The sequence below is a fragment of the Fonsecaea nubica genome, assembly GCF_001646965.1.
Source record: "Fonsecaea nubica strain CBS 269.64 chromosome Unknown Scaff24, whole genome shotgun sequence".
NCBI lineage: Eukaryota > Fungi > Ascomycota > Eurotiomycetes > Chaetothyriales > Herpotrichiellaceae > Fonsecaea > Fonsecaea nubica.
Window position 1 is genome coordinate 167,352 of NW_019173697.1, and position 21,855 is coordinate 189,206.

General features: G+C 53.1%; 5 protein-coding genes across 5 annotated transcripts; 4 read left to right on the plus strand and 1 right to left on the minus strand.

The window, feature by feature from the left end:
* Positions 1-320: 320 nt before the first annotated feature.
* AYO20_04563 (hypothetical protein) lies at positions 321-1,387 on the plus strand (the record flags this gene model as incomplete). Its single annotated transcript, XM_022642859.1, has 3 exons — positions 321-395; positions 468-983; positions 1,091-1,387. 3 exons carry the CDS (start codon positions 321-323, stop codon positions 1,385-1,387), a joined length of 888 nt encoding a protein of 295 aa, XP_022501161.1.
* A 1,541-nt stretch (positions 1,388-2,928) lies between these two features.
* On the plus strand, positions 2,929-4,536 carry AYO20_04564 (hypothetical protein; the record flags this gene model as incomplete). Its single annotated transcript, XM_022642860.1, has 1 exon — positions 2,929-4,536. One exon carries the CDS (start codon positions 2,929-2,931, stop codon positions 4,534-4,536), a length of 1,608 nt encoding a protein of 535 aa, XP_022501162.1.
* Positions 4,537-5,757: 1,221 nt separating this feature from the next.
* AYO20_04565 (hypothetical protein) lies at positions 5,758-7,767 on the plus strand (the record flags this gene model as incomplete). Its single annotated transcript, XM_022642861.1, has 2 exons — positions 5,758-5,921; positions 5,979-7,767. 2 exons carry the CDS (start codon positions 5,758-5,760, stop codon positions 7,765-7,767), a joined length of 1,953 nt encoding a protein of 650 aa, XP_022501163.1.
* A 1,655-nt stretch (positions 7,768-9,422) lies between these two features.
* AYO20_04566 (hypothetical protein) lies at positions 9,423-13,386 on the minus strand (the record flags this gene model as incomplete). The annotated part of the gene is made up of 3 exons (XM_022642862.1): positions 9,423-9,455; positions 9,545-13,295; positions 13,349-13,386. The coding sequence occupies 3 exons, from the start codon at positions 13,384-13,386 to the stop codon at positions 9,423-9,425; spliced, it is 3,822 nt and encodes a 1,273-aa protein (XP_022501164.1).
* A 1,078-nt stretch (positions 13,387-14,464) lies between these two features.
* Positions 14,465-19,180, plus strand: AYO20_04567 (hypothetical protein; the record flags this gene model as incomplete). The annotated part of the gene is made up of 3 exons (XM_022642863.1): positions 14,465-16,545; positions 17,572-18,660; positions 18,811-19,180. The coding sequence occupies 3 exons, from the start codon at positions 14,465-14,467 to the stop codon at positions 19,178-19,180; spliced, it is 3,540 nt and encodes a 1,179-aa protein (XP_022501165.1).
* Positions 19,181-21,855: the final 2,675 nt, after the last annotated feature.

The window sequence follows — 21,855 nt, forward strand, 5'->3', positions numbered from 1 at the left end:
TATGCTCTGGAGGTGACATTTGCACCAATGCTGCAAAACGCCTCGGCGGCTTTCTTGGCTCAAGTTGCCTCGGCATGTCGGAAACTGCGCTGCTGGTCGTTGGTGCCCCGGATAATGAACTCGGCGAACCAGCGAGAACATAATCCCTCGATTGAATCTACAACTTGCCGTACCTGCTACGCCTTGCTTAGTACTGTACTTGACCAGTCGAAGTTTGTTTTTGGGGATTTCTGCATTTTTATTTTGTTTCCCTCACACACCGCGGACTTGAGAAAGTGTCGGTTTGAACCCTACCCGTACCATCCCTAGATACCAAAACCATGGCGCAAAGAGCACAGCAGATCGCTTCGCATCTCAACTACCCCTCGGGCCTGTTGGCCGGGCAGGTCGCTATCGTAAGTCCTTCGCTCCCAGCAGCACCTCCGGCTGTTCCTATTGACATGGTCGGCTGACACAATCCCAACCAGATCACAGGTAGCGGTCAGGGTATTGGGGCCGAGTGCGCGCGACTGTTCGCCAACGAGGGCGCCAAAGTGGTCGTGTGCGACGTCGACGCCGCCAAAGGCGAGGCCGTGGCCAAGGCCATCAACGATGCCACCCCGGGCAACAAGCGCGCCATCTCGGTGCCCGGCGACGTGACCGACCCCAACTACTTCCCCGTGCTGGTCTCCAAGGCCGCAGAGTTCGGCAACGGCAAGATCCACATCATCGTCAACAACGCCGGGTACACCTGGGACGGCGTGATCCACAAGATCACCGATAAACAGTGGGACACCATCATCAACGTGCACAATACCGCCCCCTTCCGGCTGATCAGACAAGCCGCCCCGTACTTCCGGGTCAAGGATGGCGAGAAGAGAGTCATTGTCAACATCTCGAGCACGTCCGGCACGCACGGCAATGCTGGTCAGGCCAACTACAGTCTGGCAAAGGCTGGTGTTACGGGTTTGAGCAAGACGATCGCAAAGGAATGGGGACCGCAGGTACGTTTTCCCCCCTCTCTACTTGACGACTGCGTCTTGCTTGAGTCAGACAACTTTCGACGTCCTTTCTTCTCCTCGACCTTTTTCTCACTAACCTTTGCCCACAGTTCGGTGTCCGCGCCAACACCATCGCCTTTGGCCAAATCAACACGCGATTGACCCAAGCCAAGGAACAAGGAGCCTTCATCACGACCGCCGACGGCCAGCGCATCGCCCTGGGCATTCCCGGAAAGCAGCTTGCCGAGCGGAAAGGAACTGACCCCAGCGCGGCGTTCAAGGACATTCCCTTGGGCAGACCGGGCACCGCCACCGAAGCCGCCAGTGCCGTTCTGGCCGTGTGCTCGCCGCTGTTCTCCTACGTCAATGGTCAGACCATCGAAGTGACTGGCGGACGGAACATGTAAAGAGCACGAGGAAGTGGACAGGGTGTGGATTGAGATGGTGAGGTGCAGATCGAGGACATGGCCTCCAAAGTCACTCGCTCGATCCGGTAATAATCGGTGGCATGTGGCATGTGGAGGGAGCAGTTTCCACCATGGACAATCTCCCGACCGACGGGAAAACTGTTTCGTAGAGGGACTTTGAAGAAGTGACGAAAGTGTATAATGGGATGGATGGTTGGGTGTCATATACCGCACGCCTACCTACCGACAAGACGAGGGAATAAAATCAAAATATAGAACCTAACAAAATTGAAACCATTATTCCATTTACCAGCGGTATCACATCATACTATACGCCTTGAACGGGAATGCGCAACCTGGTACAGCCGCCTACTAGACCAGACTCGACAGACTATTGAGAGTGACAATCTCACCAACCGCCATCCGCCAATGAAGCCTCCTTTGCCGGCCGGCGCAATCCAAAGCTATCTCAGGTGGCAGACGACCAGAATATCAGAATGCTAGACTATCCGTATTCGCGAACACGAAGTATGGATACTTGGATGTATCTGTGGTATGAACTCGATGAACGGACTTTGAGCAGAGCCTCTAGCTTGCTTGCTCGCCCGCGCACGCACATGCAACTACACTGCACTGCACTGCACTGTACTACATACGTACATATACAAGTACTTGTCCCTGTCCTTGTCCTTGTCCTGGAGTGAATATGGATCGACTTGTCCTCGGTAAGTCCCCTACGAGCATGTCATATCCCGTCACCCGTAGTTTGTACTTTGTACTTTGTGCTCATGCTTTTGAACTTTGCACTTTATACTTGGACCTTGTCCCCGTTGTGAGTCCCTCGTACCTCGTACAAGTAATAGATCTTCCATCGGTCGGACGTGGTGGTGGTGGTGGGACCCCGAACCCGACCACGCGGAAAAGATCCGTCAAAGGCGGGGACGTGCTTATATAAACAAAATTTATCTCCGCGTGTCCCGTTGCAGACCACTATACAAGCATTCGGCACGCAAGTAGAACAACATCCACAAAACACCCACCAGATCGGGCATGATAGGACTCCCGAGTACTTAGCACCACCTTCCGAGTTGTCGACGACTCGTGTCGTGTCGTGTCGTGTCGGGGCTGTCAACAGACAACGTTTCGATCGTCAATGAGGCTGTTCACTTCTAAGGTACTGATCTACCTTTTTTTGCTCGGGGTTCGCTCAATTCTTTGGGCTCGGCCGGGGTCTTCTGGACAAGCTTTTGCGCAATAATAGCTAGCTAGCCAGCCAGCTAGTGCTAGCACAAGCTAGGTACAAAGTAGGGTCCTGGCTTTGGACGAGGTACCGAGTACTTGTATCTGAGCTTCTCCTCTTTTCGCCACTCACAAACTTGCACACTCAATCGCACAAGTACACACACACGCACACTCACCCATTCTTCAAGCTAGATTTTTGCTGCTTTCCATCTCTACCTGGTCCTTGCGCCGTATCGCCCTTCGAGCTTGGTCTCCCTTCTTTCCAGTGCTGCGGGGGGCAGCAAGCGGATGTGATGGCAATGGAGAAACAACCCTCTCAAACCCATGCTCAGCAGAACCAAGATGTCGAAGCAAGCACACATGTCGCCGACTTTCAGATAATCGAACCGACAGCGTCACTCGGAGCGTCGCTGGCCCCAGCAGAGTCCGACCCCTATGGCAGTCGTCCAGCATGTTTCAACAGTCTCTTCCAGGAATGTCTCTTTGTTCTCACCACAACCATCGCCGTGGGTCAGAGCTCCATCTTCACCGGGGCCATCCTCTGCATGACAAACTATATCGGCAAGGATCTGAATATGACGGCCGCCGAGGTGACCTGGATCAGCGCGGCCCAGACCCTCGCGGCGGGGACATTCTTGCTCTTCTTTGGCCGCGTCGCCGATTTGTTTGGGAGGAGACTGCTCTTCCTGTGCAGCCTGGCCTTTTTCAGTATCTGTCTGCTCATCACGGGGTTTGCCACCAATGCCTACTTTCTGGATGTCTTCTGTGGTCTCCTCGGTCTCAGTTCGGCGGCGTCCGTCCCGCCGGCCATTGGCAAGCTAGGCGCGGTTTACGACAGACCAAGCCGACGAAAGAATAGAGCCTTTGCCTGCTTCTCTGGTGGCAATCCGGTTGGTTTCGTGCTCGGGGCGTTCATCAGTGGCGTGACGATGCAAATTGCCAATTGGAGAGCGGCGTTCTGGGTCATGTCGGTCATCTTCGCCTTCTTCTTCTTTGCAGCCCTGTGGACCACCCCGCCCGACACCGAACAATCACTCGGAGGACTTAATATGAGCACCTTTGTGAAATTCGACCTTCTTGGAGCCTTTCTGGCCGTGGGTGGGATTGCCATGTTCACTGCTTCCCTGACTCTGGCGGGCGACGCGCCACGTGGATGGGGAACGCCCTATGTGATTGCCCTGCTGGTGGTTGGGGTTGTCCTGATCCTTGGGTTCATCTATTGGCAAAGTGTCTTCCGATACCCCCTCATGCCATTGAGGGTCTGGAAAGACCGAAACTTCACCGTGGTGGTGGCGGTGCTCTGCCTTGGATTCTATGGCTTTGCGGGGAATCTATTTTGGTTAACTCTACTCTGGCAAAGGATTGACGAGCTGTCGCCGTTGATGGTCGCCGTTCATCTCCTCCCGGCAGGTATTGGCGGAATCCTTGTCAACGTGCTGGCAGCGATGATTATGCATCGAGTCTCCAACAGACTGATCATGATCATTGGGGCCGTGAGTGCCGTCATCGCTTCTGCACTCTTCAGTGCCATATATACCTCGATCTCCTTCTGGGCTCTTGCATTTCCCGGACTTTTGTTCAGCGTACTGTCCCAGGATTTGGAGTTTACCGTTACCAACATGTACGTCATGTCGTCTCTTCCCAGTGAACAGCAGTCAGTGGCTGGAGGCCTGTTCAACACGGTGACCCGGCTTGTTGCGACGGTCGGGCTGGGCATCCAAACAAGCATTTACAATACCGCTGGAGGGGCGGCACAAGGAGTCGGAGCCCTGAGATATCGGCCGTATCAGGCGACATTTTGGGTATCCCTGGCGGGTTCGGTGTTGGCTGTATTTCTAGTCCCCTTCTTAACCATTGGGCGCCAAGGAGGGCGAAAAAGACATGGCAATCGTGGACATCAGGATTAAATTGGAGATGGGTATACAGCACAGAGATAAACAAAAAACGCGAGAATTTCGTTCGGCTTCAACTAATCGAATTTGCCTTTGGTAGTTCTCGTCGGGTGCGCAGGAGTTTGCCGGATGATGCCGTCACTGTGAGACGAATCGCCAGCACAAGTAGCGGTTCTCGCGAAAACAGGGGCACGGGAACACCAGGGGGTAAAGAAGGAGTAGTAGAGGAGGACGGATGTCATTTCCGAAGGCTGAGAATTCCCCGAAGTAGAGCCTCGTGAAGTTTGGGGGCATGCCGAAGTCACCTAAGAGAACATGGTTAGTACGGCTCTCGGTTAAGCGGCAGGAGGGGCAATAGGGGTGCTTCTGTCGCTAGGAAGTGACCATGGATGAGGCTGATGTGATGAAGCTCACCTAGGCACTCGTGTATCTGGGTGCACTACCTGGTACTTGTACAAGTCAACTCGTAAGTGCTCGCGTGCAGCCCAGCGAGCCATTAGTAGTAGTACTGCAGGTCCCTGATTCAGGGTATCCCAGGTTCGTTGCCCCCTAATCGACTGGTCGGGGGTGGTCCATCTCCACACCACCAAGTACCAGGTCAGGCAATGACAACAAAAGTTTATGATAACGCGTAAAGAGCTGGCAGGTACCACGTGTGTGGAGGACAAGTCAACTCCATGGATCATACCTGTACCCTCGTACTTGTATGTCAGACAAGGAGCCCAAAGGATGCAGAAGTTGGCTCGGGCTGCGGCCGTGTCTCGAAAGTGATGACCCTGAAGTAACAAAGTAATCAACGGCGGCCGTCGTTCCTTGTTTCACCTTTATTTCTGCCACATTCAGTTCCGGGTACTGATTAAGTCGGCCTCAGCCAATCGGCAACTCGTCAAACTGCCATTCTGAGTCCTGAACAAACAAATTAAGACAACGCATCTCACCCCCTGGCTCCCCCGTAATATTCGCTTCAATCACACAGACGAATTTGGATTTCGATGAACTTGATCAGCACAGCCTGCGGAAGCCATTCACCTGCTGTACTCGGTACCTCGACGACAAACGACTCAGGAATCTTCCCTCCGCGGGCAACTCACATCAGTCACCGACGCTTCCCGCTCACTTCTGCTCCATCACGCTGATCTCGTAGAGGCCGCCCGCGGTATGACGACCCCTTCTTCTGTCGGAGCGTCGCAAACCTTCTCCAGTGCCGAAGCAGCATTCCCGAGATAGACTGCAAGCATGTGGAGACAGAACAACATTCCAGACTATCAGATGGGCTACCAAGCTTATCCCTATCCCGAGCCAACAATGGACGAGAGGTACCTCGAGACAATCCCCGAGGTCGAGTCTTTGTACAGTCGCCGCAGTAGTGTTGCGGCCACTGCTCTCCCAGAACTCCCATTGTATGTCTTTGCTGTCTCTTCTCTGCCTCAAACACACTGACCACCTTTTTGTCACAGTCGGCCTGTCCCTCCCATGGAGGAGCGAACGTCGGTCTACTCGATTGATCAGGATTCGGCCTCCCCCAATATCTCCGATTACAATCCTCACCAGCCATCGACGCAGCCGAGACATCAACATGACGCCAGTCTAGCCAGTGTCTCACCCCTAAGCAGCCAGACCTCCTTCCACCCAAATGGCTCTGATGCCTCTCTGGTCTCTCCCATCGAACCCTCATTCCCGACGCCCACGCAGTCAGAAAAGTCGTTCAAAAGTCAGATTCCGCGGAAGTTGCCTGTCCCCGCCTCACAAAATACCCCTGAGGAAGGGGTCAAAAAGCGGTGGAATCTACGGAAGGAGGGAAATGAAGAGACTCGGTGGGATGAATACTCGGGTGAACCCAGCCAGGCAGGGAAGCCATCTTCGGTCCGTCCTGGAGTAGTGCCGTCTTCGAATGATCAGCCATACCCCCAGCTCAAGGAGAGAACGCGGCAGATCTTGGCTGGTCTGAAGGACAGAGAAACAGTCAAAAAGTCGGCCTGGACAAAATCTCCGCCTCCCAACCCGGGTGACCCCTTGGACAACCCGATCCAACGACCGCCGTGGAGAGGGGCAAGTGGTAGACATGCCATAGTCGAGCCTGTAAAGAACACCCCAGAAGCGCGAACCCGACCGCTGATGCTGGTAGAGCGGCGTAAGATACCCGAGACCGAGACAAGAAGCGAGACACCGGAGGAAACGGCACCTCTCGAACCGAATGCTTTGTCCCCTATCGACTCACTTTCTGTTGCCGCCTCACAACTCCCGAACCTCAAAACCGTGGACTCGGAGGAGAGCCTGAAGCCCGTTGCCCCACTGAAAACCAAGAAGATGCCGCAAGCGCTGTCGCCGCAAGCACTGTCACCCAAGCAGTTGGAGTATACGCGGCTACTAGACAGCCCATTCCAAAGTCCTGGCTCACGTCCAACCATGGTCGAGCCAGCTCAAAGCCCTGCCCCCAGTACCGTTCAAGAGTATGGAGCTGATAGCCCTACGCTGGGTTCGAACACGCCCTCCATCATCGGACCTGACAGGAGGTCCAGCGAAGATTCCGATATTACGGCGCACCGAAATCCCCTGCAGCGTGAACTAGATTCCACGTCGAGTTGGAACACTTATGCGACCGACGCGACGGACGATAGCAGTCATGTTCCTCCGAGTCCCATCGCACGAGAGGAGCTCACGAGCAGTCCTGTGCCCATAGTACAGCTCCCGCCTGCGGCAGTTCCAGAACCGATTGTGCTCCGCAAACGAGTAGCAGCGAACAATAGTGGCCATCGCAGCTACGACAACTACAGCAGCATCTCCCCATTCTCAGCCATCACCGGCCGGAAATCGTCCAATATCCTTCGAAAAGCCGTTGGTAACGACTCAAACGCCAATGACCGCAATGGTAAACCTCGGGCCGTGTCTTTGATGTCCGGTACGTCAGCGACTAAATCGCTTCCTCCAACACCTGGCGAACTCCAAGCTGCGGACAAAATCACGTCTCTCAGTGCCCGACTGGAGGACCTCGCTCGGCGCAAACGGAATCTGAACAAAATCATCCTGGAACTTCAGGAATCACTGAAGAAGAACGCGATTGTCTACGACTCGAGAAAGCGCAAGGAGGTCGACAAGATGATAACCAATCTGAATCTCGAAATTCAGGAAGTCAAGAATGAGGAGCACGACGTTCAACTGAAGCTGCATCGTGCACAGAAGCGCAGGGATAAAGACGACTTTTACGAGCAACCCACTGGGTTGTGGATCAAAAGAGTGACTAGTTGAGTTCATCTCAGATCCAAGACGTCGGGAATCAACGTGTTTGGCGGACTGTTTTGATATCTGAGTCCGACTTTGGCAAAAAACGAACTTGACCATATTGGAACCACTTGGACTAGGTTGGAAAGTCACAATTCCTTCTTAGAAGGAAACTGTGGACTATACGGGTTATGAGGAGCGATATTTGGGTTGTCGACACCTGGCTGTACATCAACCCTCGACTGTCAGGATTCCAGAAATGCTTCAACCATCCAATTGTGGGACAGGTTGCCAAAGCCGTCTCGACCGGTCCTTCCTCGCTTAGCCGTTCTTCATACGATGCTCGATCACGTCTTGCCTTGCCCTCGACCAGGGCTCAATATTCAGAACACACCTCCATGTTCACAAATTCCACGCACACTTCCTAACATACGTGCCATCAAGTGGCATTCTCGATCTCCACCACTGGACGAACCCTTGTACAACAATTTGCATTCATTTGAAGCAATTCTTGGACTTTACTATACCCCATCTTGTTCATTACTCTTGAGCTTTTTTTTCCTTTTTGTTTTCCACAGGGCAACAGTTCCGGTTCGACATGGCACAGACACACAGGGGGGAGGCGGGAAAGGGAGACAGTCATTTCAAGTGTTTGCCTTGCACAACACAGGGGAAATGTGCAGCACACACACAAATACACGGATATGCGGCGTGGTTCGTAAGTTTCAGCAATGCAATCCTTTCCCCAAGGGGAAGCACATGTATGTATATGTATCTGTACCTGTGTTTGTGGGCACATGGAGTTTTCGTACCCAGGCAGGCTTTCCCGGAAATGGGTGAAAGCAATGCACTGCAATTGGTGTCGACAGGTTCCAGCAGACAGGGTTGTTTAGGTCCCAGCGATAGCGATAGCAAAAAGCAAAAGCGAAATGCAAAAAGAAAAACCAAATAACACGAGCATCTTCATCCTCATTCTCACCGCCGTCGTCCTCGTCACACAAGGAAACGGGGTAGGTGGATGCGTTCCTTCACATACCTACCTACCTACCGATATACCTACTCTGTGGTACTATCTTCGGTACATGTGCATACTCTCGACGATCGACGAGGACAGAGAACAGAGGACAGAGGATAAGGAAATGAGACGGGAACAAGAACAAGAACAAGAAGAGCACGTGAAAGAAGAGTCCAAGATACCTTGGATACTCACCCGGGCAACGGGGTCTCTAGGTTACCTACGCACCTAGATAGGCACATGTAGTTACTAACGTTACAGGATTCAACGTGTCGCTCGCGCCCAAACAACAGACAAGTAATAATGAATGCAACGTCCCGTCCAGCTCTTTTTAGTCTCATCCATCATGTATCAATCACGTCGTTAAAGCCCCCATGGTCTTTTTTTTATTCATTGCGCCGTCCATGCATGCCCTGAAAGCCTCACCGTCGCAGCAAACACCACATATATGTTCATTCCATCATGTCACGAGCGTAGGTCGCTTCTTCTCGGAGGCCTCGTGGATCTCCTTCTATCTCGATGCCTTCTGTTCATGCCGCCCTTCGCTTGGGAGGTCCACCACGCAGCCAAATGCGAATCCTCTGTAAATGCTAGAGACAATGCATCAAGGTGATAGAACATCCCGCATCCCACGGCGTGGACACAGGTCCCATAGGGTGGCGTTCATTCAGACCAGTAATTTCTGCAGATCCTTGAACTTCTGTAACAGACACATCAGTACAGAGTCTAAATGGATTCTTTGCTGTTTTTCTCCAACTGACAACAGACTCGGGGTGGAGGTTGACTTACAATCGGCTTACTCAAGAACTCATCAAACCCGGCGTCGATCGCCTCGTTGTGGGCAACATCACTGCCCATACCCGTCAGAGCGATGATCTTAGCGGGTGGGTTAACCTTGTTGTCCTTCTCGAACCGTCGAATCTCCTTAGCGGAAGCTATTCCATTCATCACAGGCATGGAAATGTCCATAAAGATATGTTTGAAGGGATTTTGACCAGCACCCTCTCGGACGCTCTTTTTGTATGCTTCTAGAGCCTTCAGTCCATCAGTGGCCGACTCGAAGGGGTGGCCTGCTTTGCGAACGAATGTAACGAGGAGGTGCAAATTGATGTGATTGTCGTCGACCACCAAGACGCGGGAATTGTTCGTGTCGGGTTCTCGAGGCAGGGCAGCGCTTTGCGTGACATCTGATTGGTTTAGTGTGACTACTTCTTCCGAAGTCCCCATCTTTATTAATGATGGTTTTCTCGAGTTGGACTGGTTCTCGGTGGGAACCTTGCGCGAATCATCGACCGACTGGCGCTTGGCTATACCGTCACCTTCAGGCGTAGAGGCATGGTCAACGTCCTGGACTGCTTCTTCATCTGGCCTGGAAGTATCCTCGCTTGCTTGGCTGCTCTCGTTATCCACGATTCGGTCTCGCCCGAAGGATAACGCTGCTGTCTTCGAGGGCTTTTTTGCATGGTCCTTTTGCAGCATCTCCAGCCGTTGCATACACCGATGAAGTACCTTAGCCAGCTTCTGCGGCCCACACGGTTGTGCGATCACCTCGATGACTCTGCCGATATCGGTAAGGTAGTGGATGCCGTTTGACCTCAAGGATGCTGCTTCGAATGCATTCGTACACAATATGATAACGGGGACTTCTCTTTCCGTTTCTGGCTTGCCGTGGTAGTCAATTAGGTAGTCAATAGGAGGTGGCTCAGGATAGATAAAGAAGTCCGGCGAGAGACCATCCATGGTCTTGGTCGTGGTGATCTTCATTCGGAACCACTGAGACACCAGGTTCCGCATTGAGCTCTCTATCGTCGGCATCGGGACAAGATGGCGGACGTCTGTTTCGCTGCTCTTCTCATCATAGGGCAAGAGCATACACATCTCTCGTCCCGTGGTGCGCTGGCGCATGTCTGGAATAATGTTTGCTTCGGGCAACGAATTGATATCCATCTGACTCTTTGGTAGTCTGAGCCAGATTCGTACTTCGGTGCCCACGTCCTTCTCGCTTGACAGATCGATCTTGCCTCCAAGAGAGTCGACAATTTGTCGGACAATGCTGAGCCCAAGGCCTGTACCTGTAGCCAAAGTGTCTTCCTGGGAGAATGCAGTAAATGCGTGATTCTTCATGAAATCATCCGACATGCCGCGGCCGGTGTCGGCAATTTTCAGCAGCATGTGTAGATTCGAGCTCGCCTTGTTACGCGAGCGATCAACCTCGAGCGCAACATTGATACTCCCTTTGCTAGTATATTTCAAGGCATTCCCAAGAATGTTCATGACAATCCGCCTAACAGCCCCGGGTTGAGATCTGACCCACCAGTTGGTATGATCGTCGATGTTCAAGGTAAGGCGGACAGCGGATGCTGCTCTGGCCGAGCCTTTGCTGATATTGGCCCGTCGCTCCAGGCGTTGTTGCATGGCTCGACTCGCGGCCGTCTGAACAGGCGATTTCCCTTCCAATGCATCTGCGTTGGCGGTTCGGAAGACTTGGCCGGCGTACACAGCTTCAACAGCTTCTTCCACCACAACCGCCATATCAAAATCCTCCGTCAGATTGGTTTCAGGTTTGCTCCGTTGCGCACGGCCCGGACTAGAAGCGGGATCTTGTCGCTGAGATTTGGATAGACTGTGGATCTTCGCGTAATCAAGCACATGATTGACTGTGTCAAGCAACGTCTTGCCACATGTTTCAACGCTGATGACCATAGAGGATTGAAAGTCATCCATGGCCGTATCGTGCAGGAATTCAATGCTCCCCAGAATCCCGTGAAGAGGCGAGCGTAGCTCGTGAGAGATATTGGCCAGAAATGTTGACTTGGCAGTATCGGAAAGTGCTAGATCAATGCGATTGAGCTCATTCACAATCGCGTTGCTGAAAGCTTTCAGGTAAACCAAATCGTCCTCAACGTTAGTCAGCCTGCCTGCATCATTCGACCAGACTATCAGCCCAGCATGCCACCGCTCCTTCGCAAAATCCCACAACGGCAGAAAGACAATCTTCCTTGCTCCGGGTAGTGCTTTCAACAGAGAATTGGTGGTGGGAATATGCTTCCCTGCTTTCAATCCTTGGTCAGCATCCACAAGGGAGATATCCACAGCGGACGCAGACTCAGAGCTCTCGTCACTGGAGGCTGGCTTGCCAAACTGGTCGAATGTAAAGGACTTTCCCCTCGGATGACGCCGAACCAGACGCCGCATGGTCTGGTCAGCGATGCTGATCGACTGGTTAGGATCGCTTGTGCAGATACCCAGAATTTCACACTTTTGTCTCCTGTTTTGGGAAGCAGACGAGTCGCTATTGCTCCGCGTACTCGCAGTATCGTCGCTGGAGGAAAGAGAATCGTCCCTCGCAAGCCCTTGCTGTGATTCGGCGCCGTCCATTCCGTTATGATGGTCTGAGTGATGTCTTCCATGGGATTTATCATGATGGAATTTTGATAGAGCAGCTCCAGATGTTTTCATGCTCGAACCTGAGCTCAGGTTCGCGGAACTTGCATTCAGAAACGCAACCCCATCGGCGTCGAGGCAATATTGGAGAACAGCGGCGGCACGATCAAACACTTGGTGAGACTCTTGCATTATCTTGTCTTTGGCTGATTTAGCAGAATGCGCCGATTGCGTGTGTCTGGCTACATGGTTGAGGATGCCTTTCTGACTGAAGCCTGAAGACTTTGGTGTCATTCTGCCATTTGCGCGGTCGCGGGTAAGGGCCCCGAGTTTGGAGTCTTCCGCAGGTGCATTTGCGTCTCCAATCACCAGACCCATGAATTCAGCAGTGTTGGTTGCCTCGGGAGTGGAATTCTGGCTCGATTTGGAGCTACTGGACTTGTCGCGTTGGGAACTGGAATCGTCTTCACTCCCTTCAGCCTTGTCGCCCTCGATGAACGTCCCAATCCCATAAATGAGGCGCTCTCCTCGCTTCCTGGCACGATCGTTCCGTACATTTTCCAAATGTTGGATGACGATAGCGGACATGTCCAGCAGGAAATGAAGTTCAGTTGCCGTGAGACCCTTGCGGGGCTTGTCGTCGCTGACGTTGTAAACCCCGATGACATGGCCCAATTGAGTGGTGATTGGCACGCCACAATAAAAAGAAACGCCCCGACCAGCGTACCCCCGAGTTTTGTATTTCTCATGTGTGGCGATATCGCTGACCACTAACGCTTCGGTGGTGAATGAAGAGCCATCCGGATCATAGGCGGTATACTTGTCACAATACATAGCGTCGGCCGAGATGCCACCGTCTCGTTCAATGAAAGAATTTCCGAACCACAGTTCGTCTCCTTCATCGTGGTGGTCATCGCTTAACAGCGATAGAGATTTCGTAGCTTCGGCTATGATATATTGCCTCGTAGTACCCAGCAAAGTGACTATACATCTTTTGGCGTTCAGGCGGAGGCAGCCCAGTTGCGCAAATGCAGTCAACGCCTTGTCTCGCGAGGAACGAGGCCGATGGGCATCAGCCTGTGTAGCAGAAGGAGGAAAGTCCGAGGCAGGTTCGAAGTCGGTCGATAAGAAGGTTTCGAGCCACGGTTGATAGTACCTGGAGACCGAATGAGCAGGTTAGGTTATGGACAGGGTCAGGAAGAGCAGTACCTGTGCATTTCGCGCTCTCGCGCTGCTTCTGGAGCCATGGTGAGAGACAGAGGCTTGTCTGCCCTTCCAGTTTAACTTCCAAACCCCAGTTTCCTGCGCTTTGATATTGCAATATTTGTACCAAAAGGTAGGCCAGTATCTACTCATGCTCAGCTGTGACAAAATGTGAAGCGGCATGGCAAGATTGCTATAGGACAAGGTCGAGACATATTAGCGTACTCGAGAGGGTACTGGTGTTGGGTGACCCAAGTTCGAGTTCGTAACAGGAGGGTCGAGGGAATGACGGAACAACCGAGAGTCACAGGAACCCTTTGAGAGATAGGCCACGATGGGCAGCCATGAGAGATCGGCAGGGTGCGATGATCGCTATGAGTTTAGACTCGAGAAATGGGTGGCATTGCCAGACCTGCCTGTCCTGCCCGTGTGTACCACCAACCGCAGGCATGAGAGCGTCATTGACCTGCGAGAAAACACACGAGATTGGACGGATGGAGCCATGGCCTCGAAAAGTGGGAACCTCGTGGCGCACGGCAGAAACAATGCGAGGAATGAAATGCATGGCGTTGGCCCGCTGCTCTGGGTGCATTCCTTTGGGAGACATGGTCGAATCCAGACCGTTCGATGGGACCATGGGTCAGTGCAGGATCGCAGAGGCACGTTGTGATGCAGCTCTGGACGCGGCTTTGCGTCACAGCGAGGAGCAATGCGTGACTTGACTTCGGGGTGCATCTCGGAGCACGAACCCCACTATCAGCCCACCACAGGCAAAGTTACGGGTGCCCATTGTACCCGAATAGGTACTCGCTACCACGCTCCAGGCCCAACAGGGTACCTAGAGAGGTAACCTAGCAAGGCCTAGCTAGATAGCCAAGCAGCCAAGCACAACTCTACACGTGATACCGGAAAATCAACGGAGCGATGACGCCAGAACCTCTCAAGTTGCTATCATGATTGTAACAAGAATCTTGAGCCTCACTTTTCCGCATCTACACTCGCCCGCCATTCCATCCGCATTAGCTCGAGCCAAGTCACCTTGGTGCCCGCCACCACCTTCCCTGTCCTCCCTCCCCCATGGATCTCCTATATCGAGATTCAGGACCCTGAGATTCGCCCGACATGGCTCCCGACAGAGGCGCAGCCTCTCACACCCACTCCCCCTCCACGTCCGATATTGAAGATCATGAATTGCTTCCGCAGGCCGGTCAACAGCAAGATATCTCCCGCGTACAATCTGACCATGCCCGCTATGCCGTCCCTGGCGCGTATGACTCGGCTTTGGATGGGACAAATTTTACATTTCGAGGTGTTGCCGTAGGCACAGGCATTGGAGTTCTCATCGCCTTTTCCAATACATACTTTGGCCTGCAAACCGGATGGGTGTCTGGGATGGCAATGCCAGCCTCTCTGATCGGATTCGCCGTCTTCAAGTCGCTATCTCGCTTTTTGGTCCTCCCTTTTACGCCCGTGGAGAATGTCCTAGTCCAGACGGTTGCTGGGGCGGTTGGCACTATGCCACTGGGACTGGGGTTCGTTGGCGTTATGCCCAGCATACAGTTTCTGCTTAAAGAGAGTGAGGGTGCCCCGGTTGACCTGAGTCTCTGGAGGCTGTTTGTCTGGGGCATTGGGCTCTGCTTGTTTGGCGTCGTGTTCGGAGTCCCCTTACGAAAACAGGTCATTATCCGCGAGCGCCTCAAGTTTCCCAGTGGGACTGCGACAGCCCTCATGATAAGTGTTCTGCATGGTGGTTCCAAGAGCGAAGAGGCCAAGGATCGAGAAATCGAAACCCAAGGGACCGAAGAACGCGAGGAACTGTTGAGGGAAAGCGACCGAGACAACCAACCAGAACAGGCGGAAGGACGTGATATGCGAGGAGACTGGAAAAGGCAAATTCGACTTCTCGTGGTTGCCTTCCTTGGCTCCGGCGCATACACCCTGGTTCAATACTTTCTTCCTATTTTCCACAAACTGCCCGTCTTTGGCACCCACCTGGCGAACAAGTGGGAATGGACACTCAATCCTTCGCCCGCATATGTTGGTCAAGGTATTATCATGGGACCTGCCACCACATTCCATATGCTTCTTGGTGCTATTTTAGGATGGGCCATATTGAGTCCTATAGCCAAGCACAACGGGTGGGCGCCAGGACCTGTGGACGACTGGGAGACAGGGAGCAAGGGCTGGATCGTCTGGGTCAGCCTGGCAATCATGTTGGCCGATGCAGTCGTCAATCTGGGTTGGCTGTTCCTTCGCCCAACCATTCACTATGGTCCGGGTTGGATCAAGTCTCTCCACGGGCACTACAGGGATAGCCCTTCCTGGTCCGACTTCTTACTCGGTAAACAACTTGCCGGTTATATCTCCCTCGAGTCATCCGCACACGCGCCTCCGTCTTCTGCTACCGCCAACCCGACAAAGACGACACCTGACGATCCTCCTGACGATGCACCGCCTCACCACCTCGTGACCACGCGAACCGTCGCCATCTTCCTTCCCATCACGCTGATCCTTTGCGTTGTATGCATCCACATAACCTTTGGCGATTACATCCCTATCGGACTCAACATTCTTGCCATCCTTCTCGCCTTGGTCCTGTCCATCATGGGGGTCCGCGCACTTGGGGAAACCGATTTGAACCCCGTTTCCGGAATCTCGAAGCTCACCCAATTGGTGTTTGCCTTGATCACACCAACTGGTCCACATGCAAACCACAGCATAATCATCAATCTGCTCGCAGGAGCTGTAAGCGAAGCGGGAGCACTTCAAGCTGGCGACATCCTCCAAGATCTCAAAGCCGGACATTTAATTGGGGCGTCACCCAAAGCACAATTCTATGGTCAGCTTATAGGGAGTGTCGTGGGTGCTTTTGTCTCTGCTGCAGTCTACAAGTTGTACGTCTCCGTCTACCCCATCCCAGGGGACTTGTTTGAGATACCCACAGCCTATGTTTGGATCTTCACTGCACGATTGGTGACGGGCAAGGGTCTTCCTCCCATGGCCTGGCAGTTCGCCCTCCTCTTTGGCATGGTATTTGTCCTCACAACCACTGTGCGGATATACCTACTCGCATATAGGGATTCCAAGCCCTGGTGTAAGGCTTTGCACCCGTGGATCCCAGGAGGTATTGCAGTGGCAGTGGGCATGTACAACACTCCCAGCTTCACACTGGCGAGGACTGTGGGCGGCGTGATCTCTCTCTGGTGGGTACGATGGAAAGGCAGAGGGGAGACGAGGGTCATTGTGCTGGCAAGCGGCTTAATTTTGGGAGAAGGCGTGGTTAGTATTTTGAACTTGGTACTGGCAAGTTTGGGGGTACCGCATTTATGAGCCAAGGAGGCCAAGAGTGGACTTCCATGGCAATATGGTTCAGCGCGTATTCTCGTGCAAGATGGCCCGACGACAAAATGTAGAAAATGACGGTTGGAGGCTGAACCAAACAGCCAACTCACGTGATAGTATTTAGTCAGACAGAAGATTCATTCTATAGGCTGAGGAGATCGGTCGGCCTTGGCGTGCACGTGCATCCTTGTCCCAACGAGGCTGTGCGCTTCTGATCAAACACACAATCTCATGTACGCATTACATCAGGCAATATCGACTTTTTCCACGACGCTTCGCCCTCGAAATGTCAATGGCTTTCTTCACACGTGGCATCCTTATGCCACGAGTCATACATCTGAACAGAAGCCGACCCTTAGAGTCTCCCGGTGAGCAGGGACGTCTAGAGACATTCCAGGCAATTCATTAGGTAACAGTTCGGAGAAAATTTGCCCTCGAGGTTCAAAAACGTTTTTGTCGTCATCCGAAACCCGCAAAAAGCTGCTCACTCTCTGACAAGTCCGCTCATGTCCGGCATCTCCAGCCTGATATTGGTAATGGCCCGAAGAAAGATGAGGAGAGATCTAACGGCTCCTCACACTGGGCCATTGCCCCGCCACTTGTTGACTCGGCGAAGGAAATATATACATAGTCAGATTTTTTATTTGCACTTCCTGCTTCATGGGACACTGTCTTTCTCTCTACGCTGTCTTGTGTGCATTGCTGCCATTCCCTTCCGCTCGTTGCAACGGCTGTCTTGAGTTGCTTTTCCTCTTGTGACTTTCATTTCCAACCTCATTTACTCTCTCGAAAGTACGAGATATCTCCGATTTGCCGATGACAGAATTCGATGAGGAGTCGAAGGTAGCCACCCAAATCCAAAATGGGCATACTACAGGTGTTCCCAGTGACGGGGTCGCCCTGGGAGTCATCGATTGGTATGGGCCCGACGACCCGGAGAACCCATACAACTGGCCCCTGCGCAAGAAGTGGACAATCACCGCGGTAGGGATCCTGGCGACGTTCACGACGATCCTGAACGGAACCATGATCACCGTCGCCCACGAGGCTATCAACAATGAGTTCGGCGTCAGTGACTCCAAATTTCCAAACTCGTACTGGCCCGTCACTAGTTGGGCCTTGGGGGGCGGCTTGTGTGGCCTGGTCGTTCTGCCTCTGATGGAGGATTTTGGTGTGCGGCCCGCATTCCTTCTCACATACATCGTCTTCATCTGCTTCATCATCCCACAGGCAGTGGCGCAAAATTTCGCCACGCTGATCGTCTCGCGGTTCTTCTCCGGTGGTTGCGTGTCTGTCCTCGCCAACACCGCTGCAGCCTTGATCGGCAACATCTGGGAAGGCGACCGCGCTCGCACCATCCCTATGAGCCTCTTCGTCACTCTCTACCTTGCAGGGAGTAGCACGGGACCTGTTATTGCGGGTGTCATATTCGAAAACCTGTCGTGGCGATGGATCTCGTACATCCAGCTGATCTGGTATGGCGCTCTCTTTCCCATCTACATCTTCTTTTTCCAGGAGAGCAGGGGTTCCATCATCCTTCAAAAGCGTGCTTTGAAGCTACAGAAGGCGGGCGTCGCAATACTGGGCCCACACGACGGAGGCCATCTGAGTCTGCCACGCAAGTTGATTCGGAGCACGAAGCGGCCGTTGCGGATGCTCCTCACCGAACCGGTCCTCTTTGTCTTCACACTCTGGTCAGCTTTCATGGTCGGTACCGTTTATCTCTTCACCCAGTCCGTCGAGCAGGTCTTCGCTGGGTTGTACGGCTGGTCAGCCTCACAGGCTGGCTATGTCCAAGCCGCAGTCGTTGTAGGCGAGTTCGTCGGCTGGACTGGAGTTCTCATCAATGCAAAGCTTTACTTCGCCTCAGTGTCCCGCAATACGGAAGTGCCAGGGACACCCATACCCGAAGCTCGACTGTATGTGAGTGTTTTCGGAAGTTTCGTCGGCGTGGCCGGTGGTATGTTTGTGTATGGGTAAGTTTCCTTGCTCCTTGCCATCTGAACCCACCGGACATTGGACAATGGACAATGAAGGTGGCTGTCCAGACCAACAGAAACCCCATCGTCTCTTCTGCCCCTTGTATAATCAGAACCGAGAACTAATGTCTCTTCCCACCCTCGCAGATGGACCTCCTACCCTTCCGCACCCTGGATCGCACCGGCAATTGGCCTCGCCATGGTCGGGTACGGGGTGAACGTGGTGGTGGTAGCAATCGCCGACTATGTGGTGGACGCATACGCCAAGTACGCTGGTAGTGCGTGTGCAGCCGTCGTGCTGGGCGAGAACCTGTTCTCAGCCTTTTTACCCCTCGCCGCGCAGAGCATGTACACCGATCTCGGCTTTCGTTGGGCCAGCAGCCTGTTGGGCTTCCTGGCTCTACTCCTCTCCTTTGCGCCCGTGTGTATATTGTTCGCGGGCCGGCGACTGAGGCAGCGGAGCCCTTTTATGAAGGAGGCGATTGTTCTGAGGAGGGAATACTCGCGCGCGAATTGAGAGTCCCCACGAGAGTTTTTGTCTTGTTTGACGAAGAGGTGATTTGAGGATTTCAAAAAGTTGTCGGGGAACATGGTGGCAATTTGCACCGCGTCGTCTTGCATTGCATTGCGTTGCGTTGGGTATATGGTTTGGTTTGGCATGGCACCGGCGCAGCAGAGGATACATCACAAAGAACGAAAAGGGGAAGAGTAACACACAAAGAAAAGAGAAGAGCGGCACACCTCGGGGTACATACAGAAGATACAGTGCGTACATGGGCTAGATATATCTAGAATATATCTTATGATCACCACGCTCCATGCTCCACGCTCCACGCCCGACCCAGAGCTTCGAGATTCCTGTTGAATAAATCCTGGATGCTCACCAGCCTCTCAGCTGCCGCACGAGTCAATATCAATGGCACGCTTGAAATCTCGGAACGAAGTGTAGATAGAAGATCCTTGATAGCGGTGCCACCCCCCCTCCCCCCCCTCGAGGGAGATATCTCCAAAGACGCCGGGAGAACGACTTCAGCTCCTCCTCAGCATCTCCGTCGCAAGCTAGTCATGCAGCCCTTGAATTCCGTCCCAGGACCGGCTGTCGGATGGGACCGTTTCTTCGAGGGTTCGCCCCTTTCCCCGAAAGACGGGGTTGGTCGGGGATGGAGTAGAGAAGAGAAGACAGGCACACAAAGGGTAGTCATTGCCAGCCAGCCTAGTCTCGTGACTCATGACTAATGACCCGGCCAGGCCAGACCAGACCAGGCAATACTACCAACGTCGTTCGAAACATCGTATCCAAGCATTCTCCGTTTCGTATCGTATCGTATCGTGGCCTCGTGGTCCCCTGCACTAGTTTCAAGTCCGCCACGGTGCATGGCAATCTAAAACGGTGTGCGTCTCGCCCATGAAAATGTCTAGGGATAGCCAGGCTGGGGGCGCGACTTTGTGGTTCTTGTACAGAAAGACCCAAGGGAGAGATTCGCCAGGCTCATAGAACCTGTACTTGATACATACCTACCAAAAACCCCGAGGCCATTGTACAGCCAAATACTTAGTCGACATACAAACCACTTTTTGGGAACAAGTCTGCTTCGGAATGGATGCACTTGCTAGAGAACTTGACCAAGCACAACCCTACCCCTTTGGCATCACGTAACAACAACGCAGTGTCCCTGTTGAAGTCTTTGATCTGAAGGGCGTCGAGAACAAGACACGCCCCAAGAGTCAGTGGTAAGAAATAGTCCCGAGGGACTTTTGCCGACAAGCGCTGCAACCGAGTAGTTCGGTGGGCTCGTCGCAAAGGCGGGGAGGGCGGAGGAGGGGGAGGGCCGGTTTCGAGAGATATCACTCGTACAACACGAGAGCCTCTTGCAGGTTGTAGCCTTCCACGTAAATACTATCATACTATCGACAGAGAGGCAATTTGATTCCCGGTGTCATTGTATTTGCCTGCTCCTTTGACGGGTTCTACGCTCTGCCCACCACGGCGGCTGGTCGAGGGAACAGATCCAGAACATCAAACACCACAGCATCAGTAGGAGAACAAAGTCATCCATCCATTCCCCTCTCTTGCTTGCGGTTGACGCCCCGATCCCGAGGTCGTGGGCAACCCGTTGCAGTGAAGTATATTATGCCGGGGCTCAATCGAACAATCAATCATAGCCTTGGGAGTGTAACTTCGCCCTCTACCCGGACAAAATAACTACTGTAGGGTATACTTTTTTTTTTTCCCCTTGGATTGAGTTTTTTTGCGTTTTCTTCGGGAAACCCAGTAAAAACGAGACATCGCCGTTTTGGCTGCTGTTGTTTTGTCGTCGTCCGCTTGTCGACGGCGACGCTGCGCTAACGGGTTTGGCGCTCCAGCTCGGTTAGAATCTCGTTGTCCCATTGGAACGCCCACCTCGTATTCCCCCCGCAAGTCGAGTCTCAAATACCTGGAGGATAACCGAGCCTTGCTTCAAGCACTTTGGGCTATGTACGTGGAATGAGTGCTTGGCCTGGAACAAACCACCCAGGTGACTTGACCTTGATGTGCCTGCCGTAGGTAACTACCAGGCTTCAGTATGCTCGAGATCGTAGTGCTGCAAGATCTCGTGAGCTTCAGGAGAATCGGGTATCATCTCGAGCGCAGATACATATGTATATCGATAGATTGTGTGGGTTGGTTGTTACAATGGAATTGGGTCAAGCGAGCTCGAGTATCTGTCCCGTTCGACCTGGAGGCAAGTCCTAGCGCCTTCTGGGGGGAAGGAACTCGTCTAATCTCGGGATCAGTGCAGGTTCCGTCCAAGATCACGTTGCAAGAAGTACGAGAAAGAACGCCTCCCCCAACCTTTTCACCCTTCCGGTCGACCTGGCTCGATCATGGGCGGTCAAAGCCCTTGATGAGAACATGGCCCCAGGCCCCAGGGTCAGCCAGATTTCGACAGACTCGCGAGAAGAAGCCAGAAAAACCAAAGGACCAAGTCAAAGCAATTCTCCGTGTCCCGTCGTATTTTCGTTCGAAGGAGGGGCAAGGAGGGGAGGAAAGGGGGGTCCACATGACCCGTGGTACTTCCCATCCTACTCATCCATGTTTATTCGGGCCTCCTAGGCTCGAATCGTGATGATGCTGGTTTGCCTCTCGCAGTTTTGGCGAGGGACAAGGATTCGGGAATTGGTGCCCTACTCTCTCGAGATTTGGCGAGACAT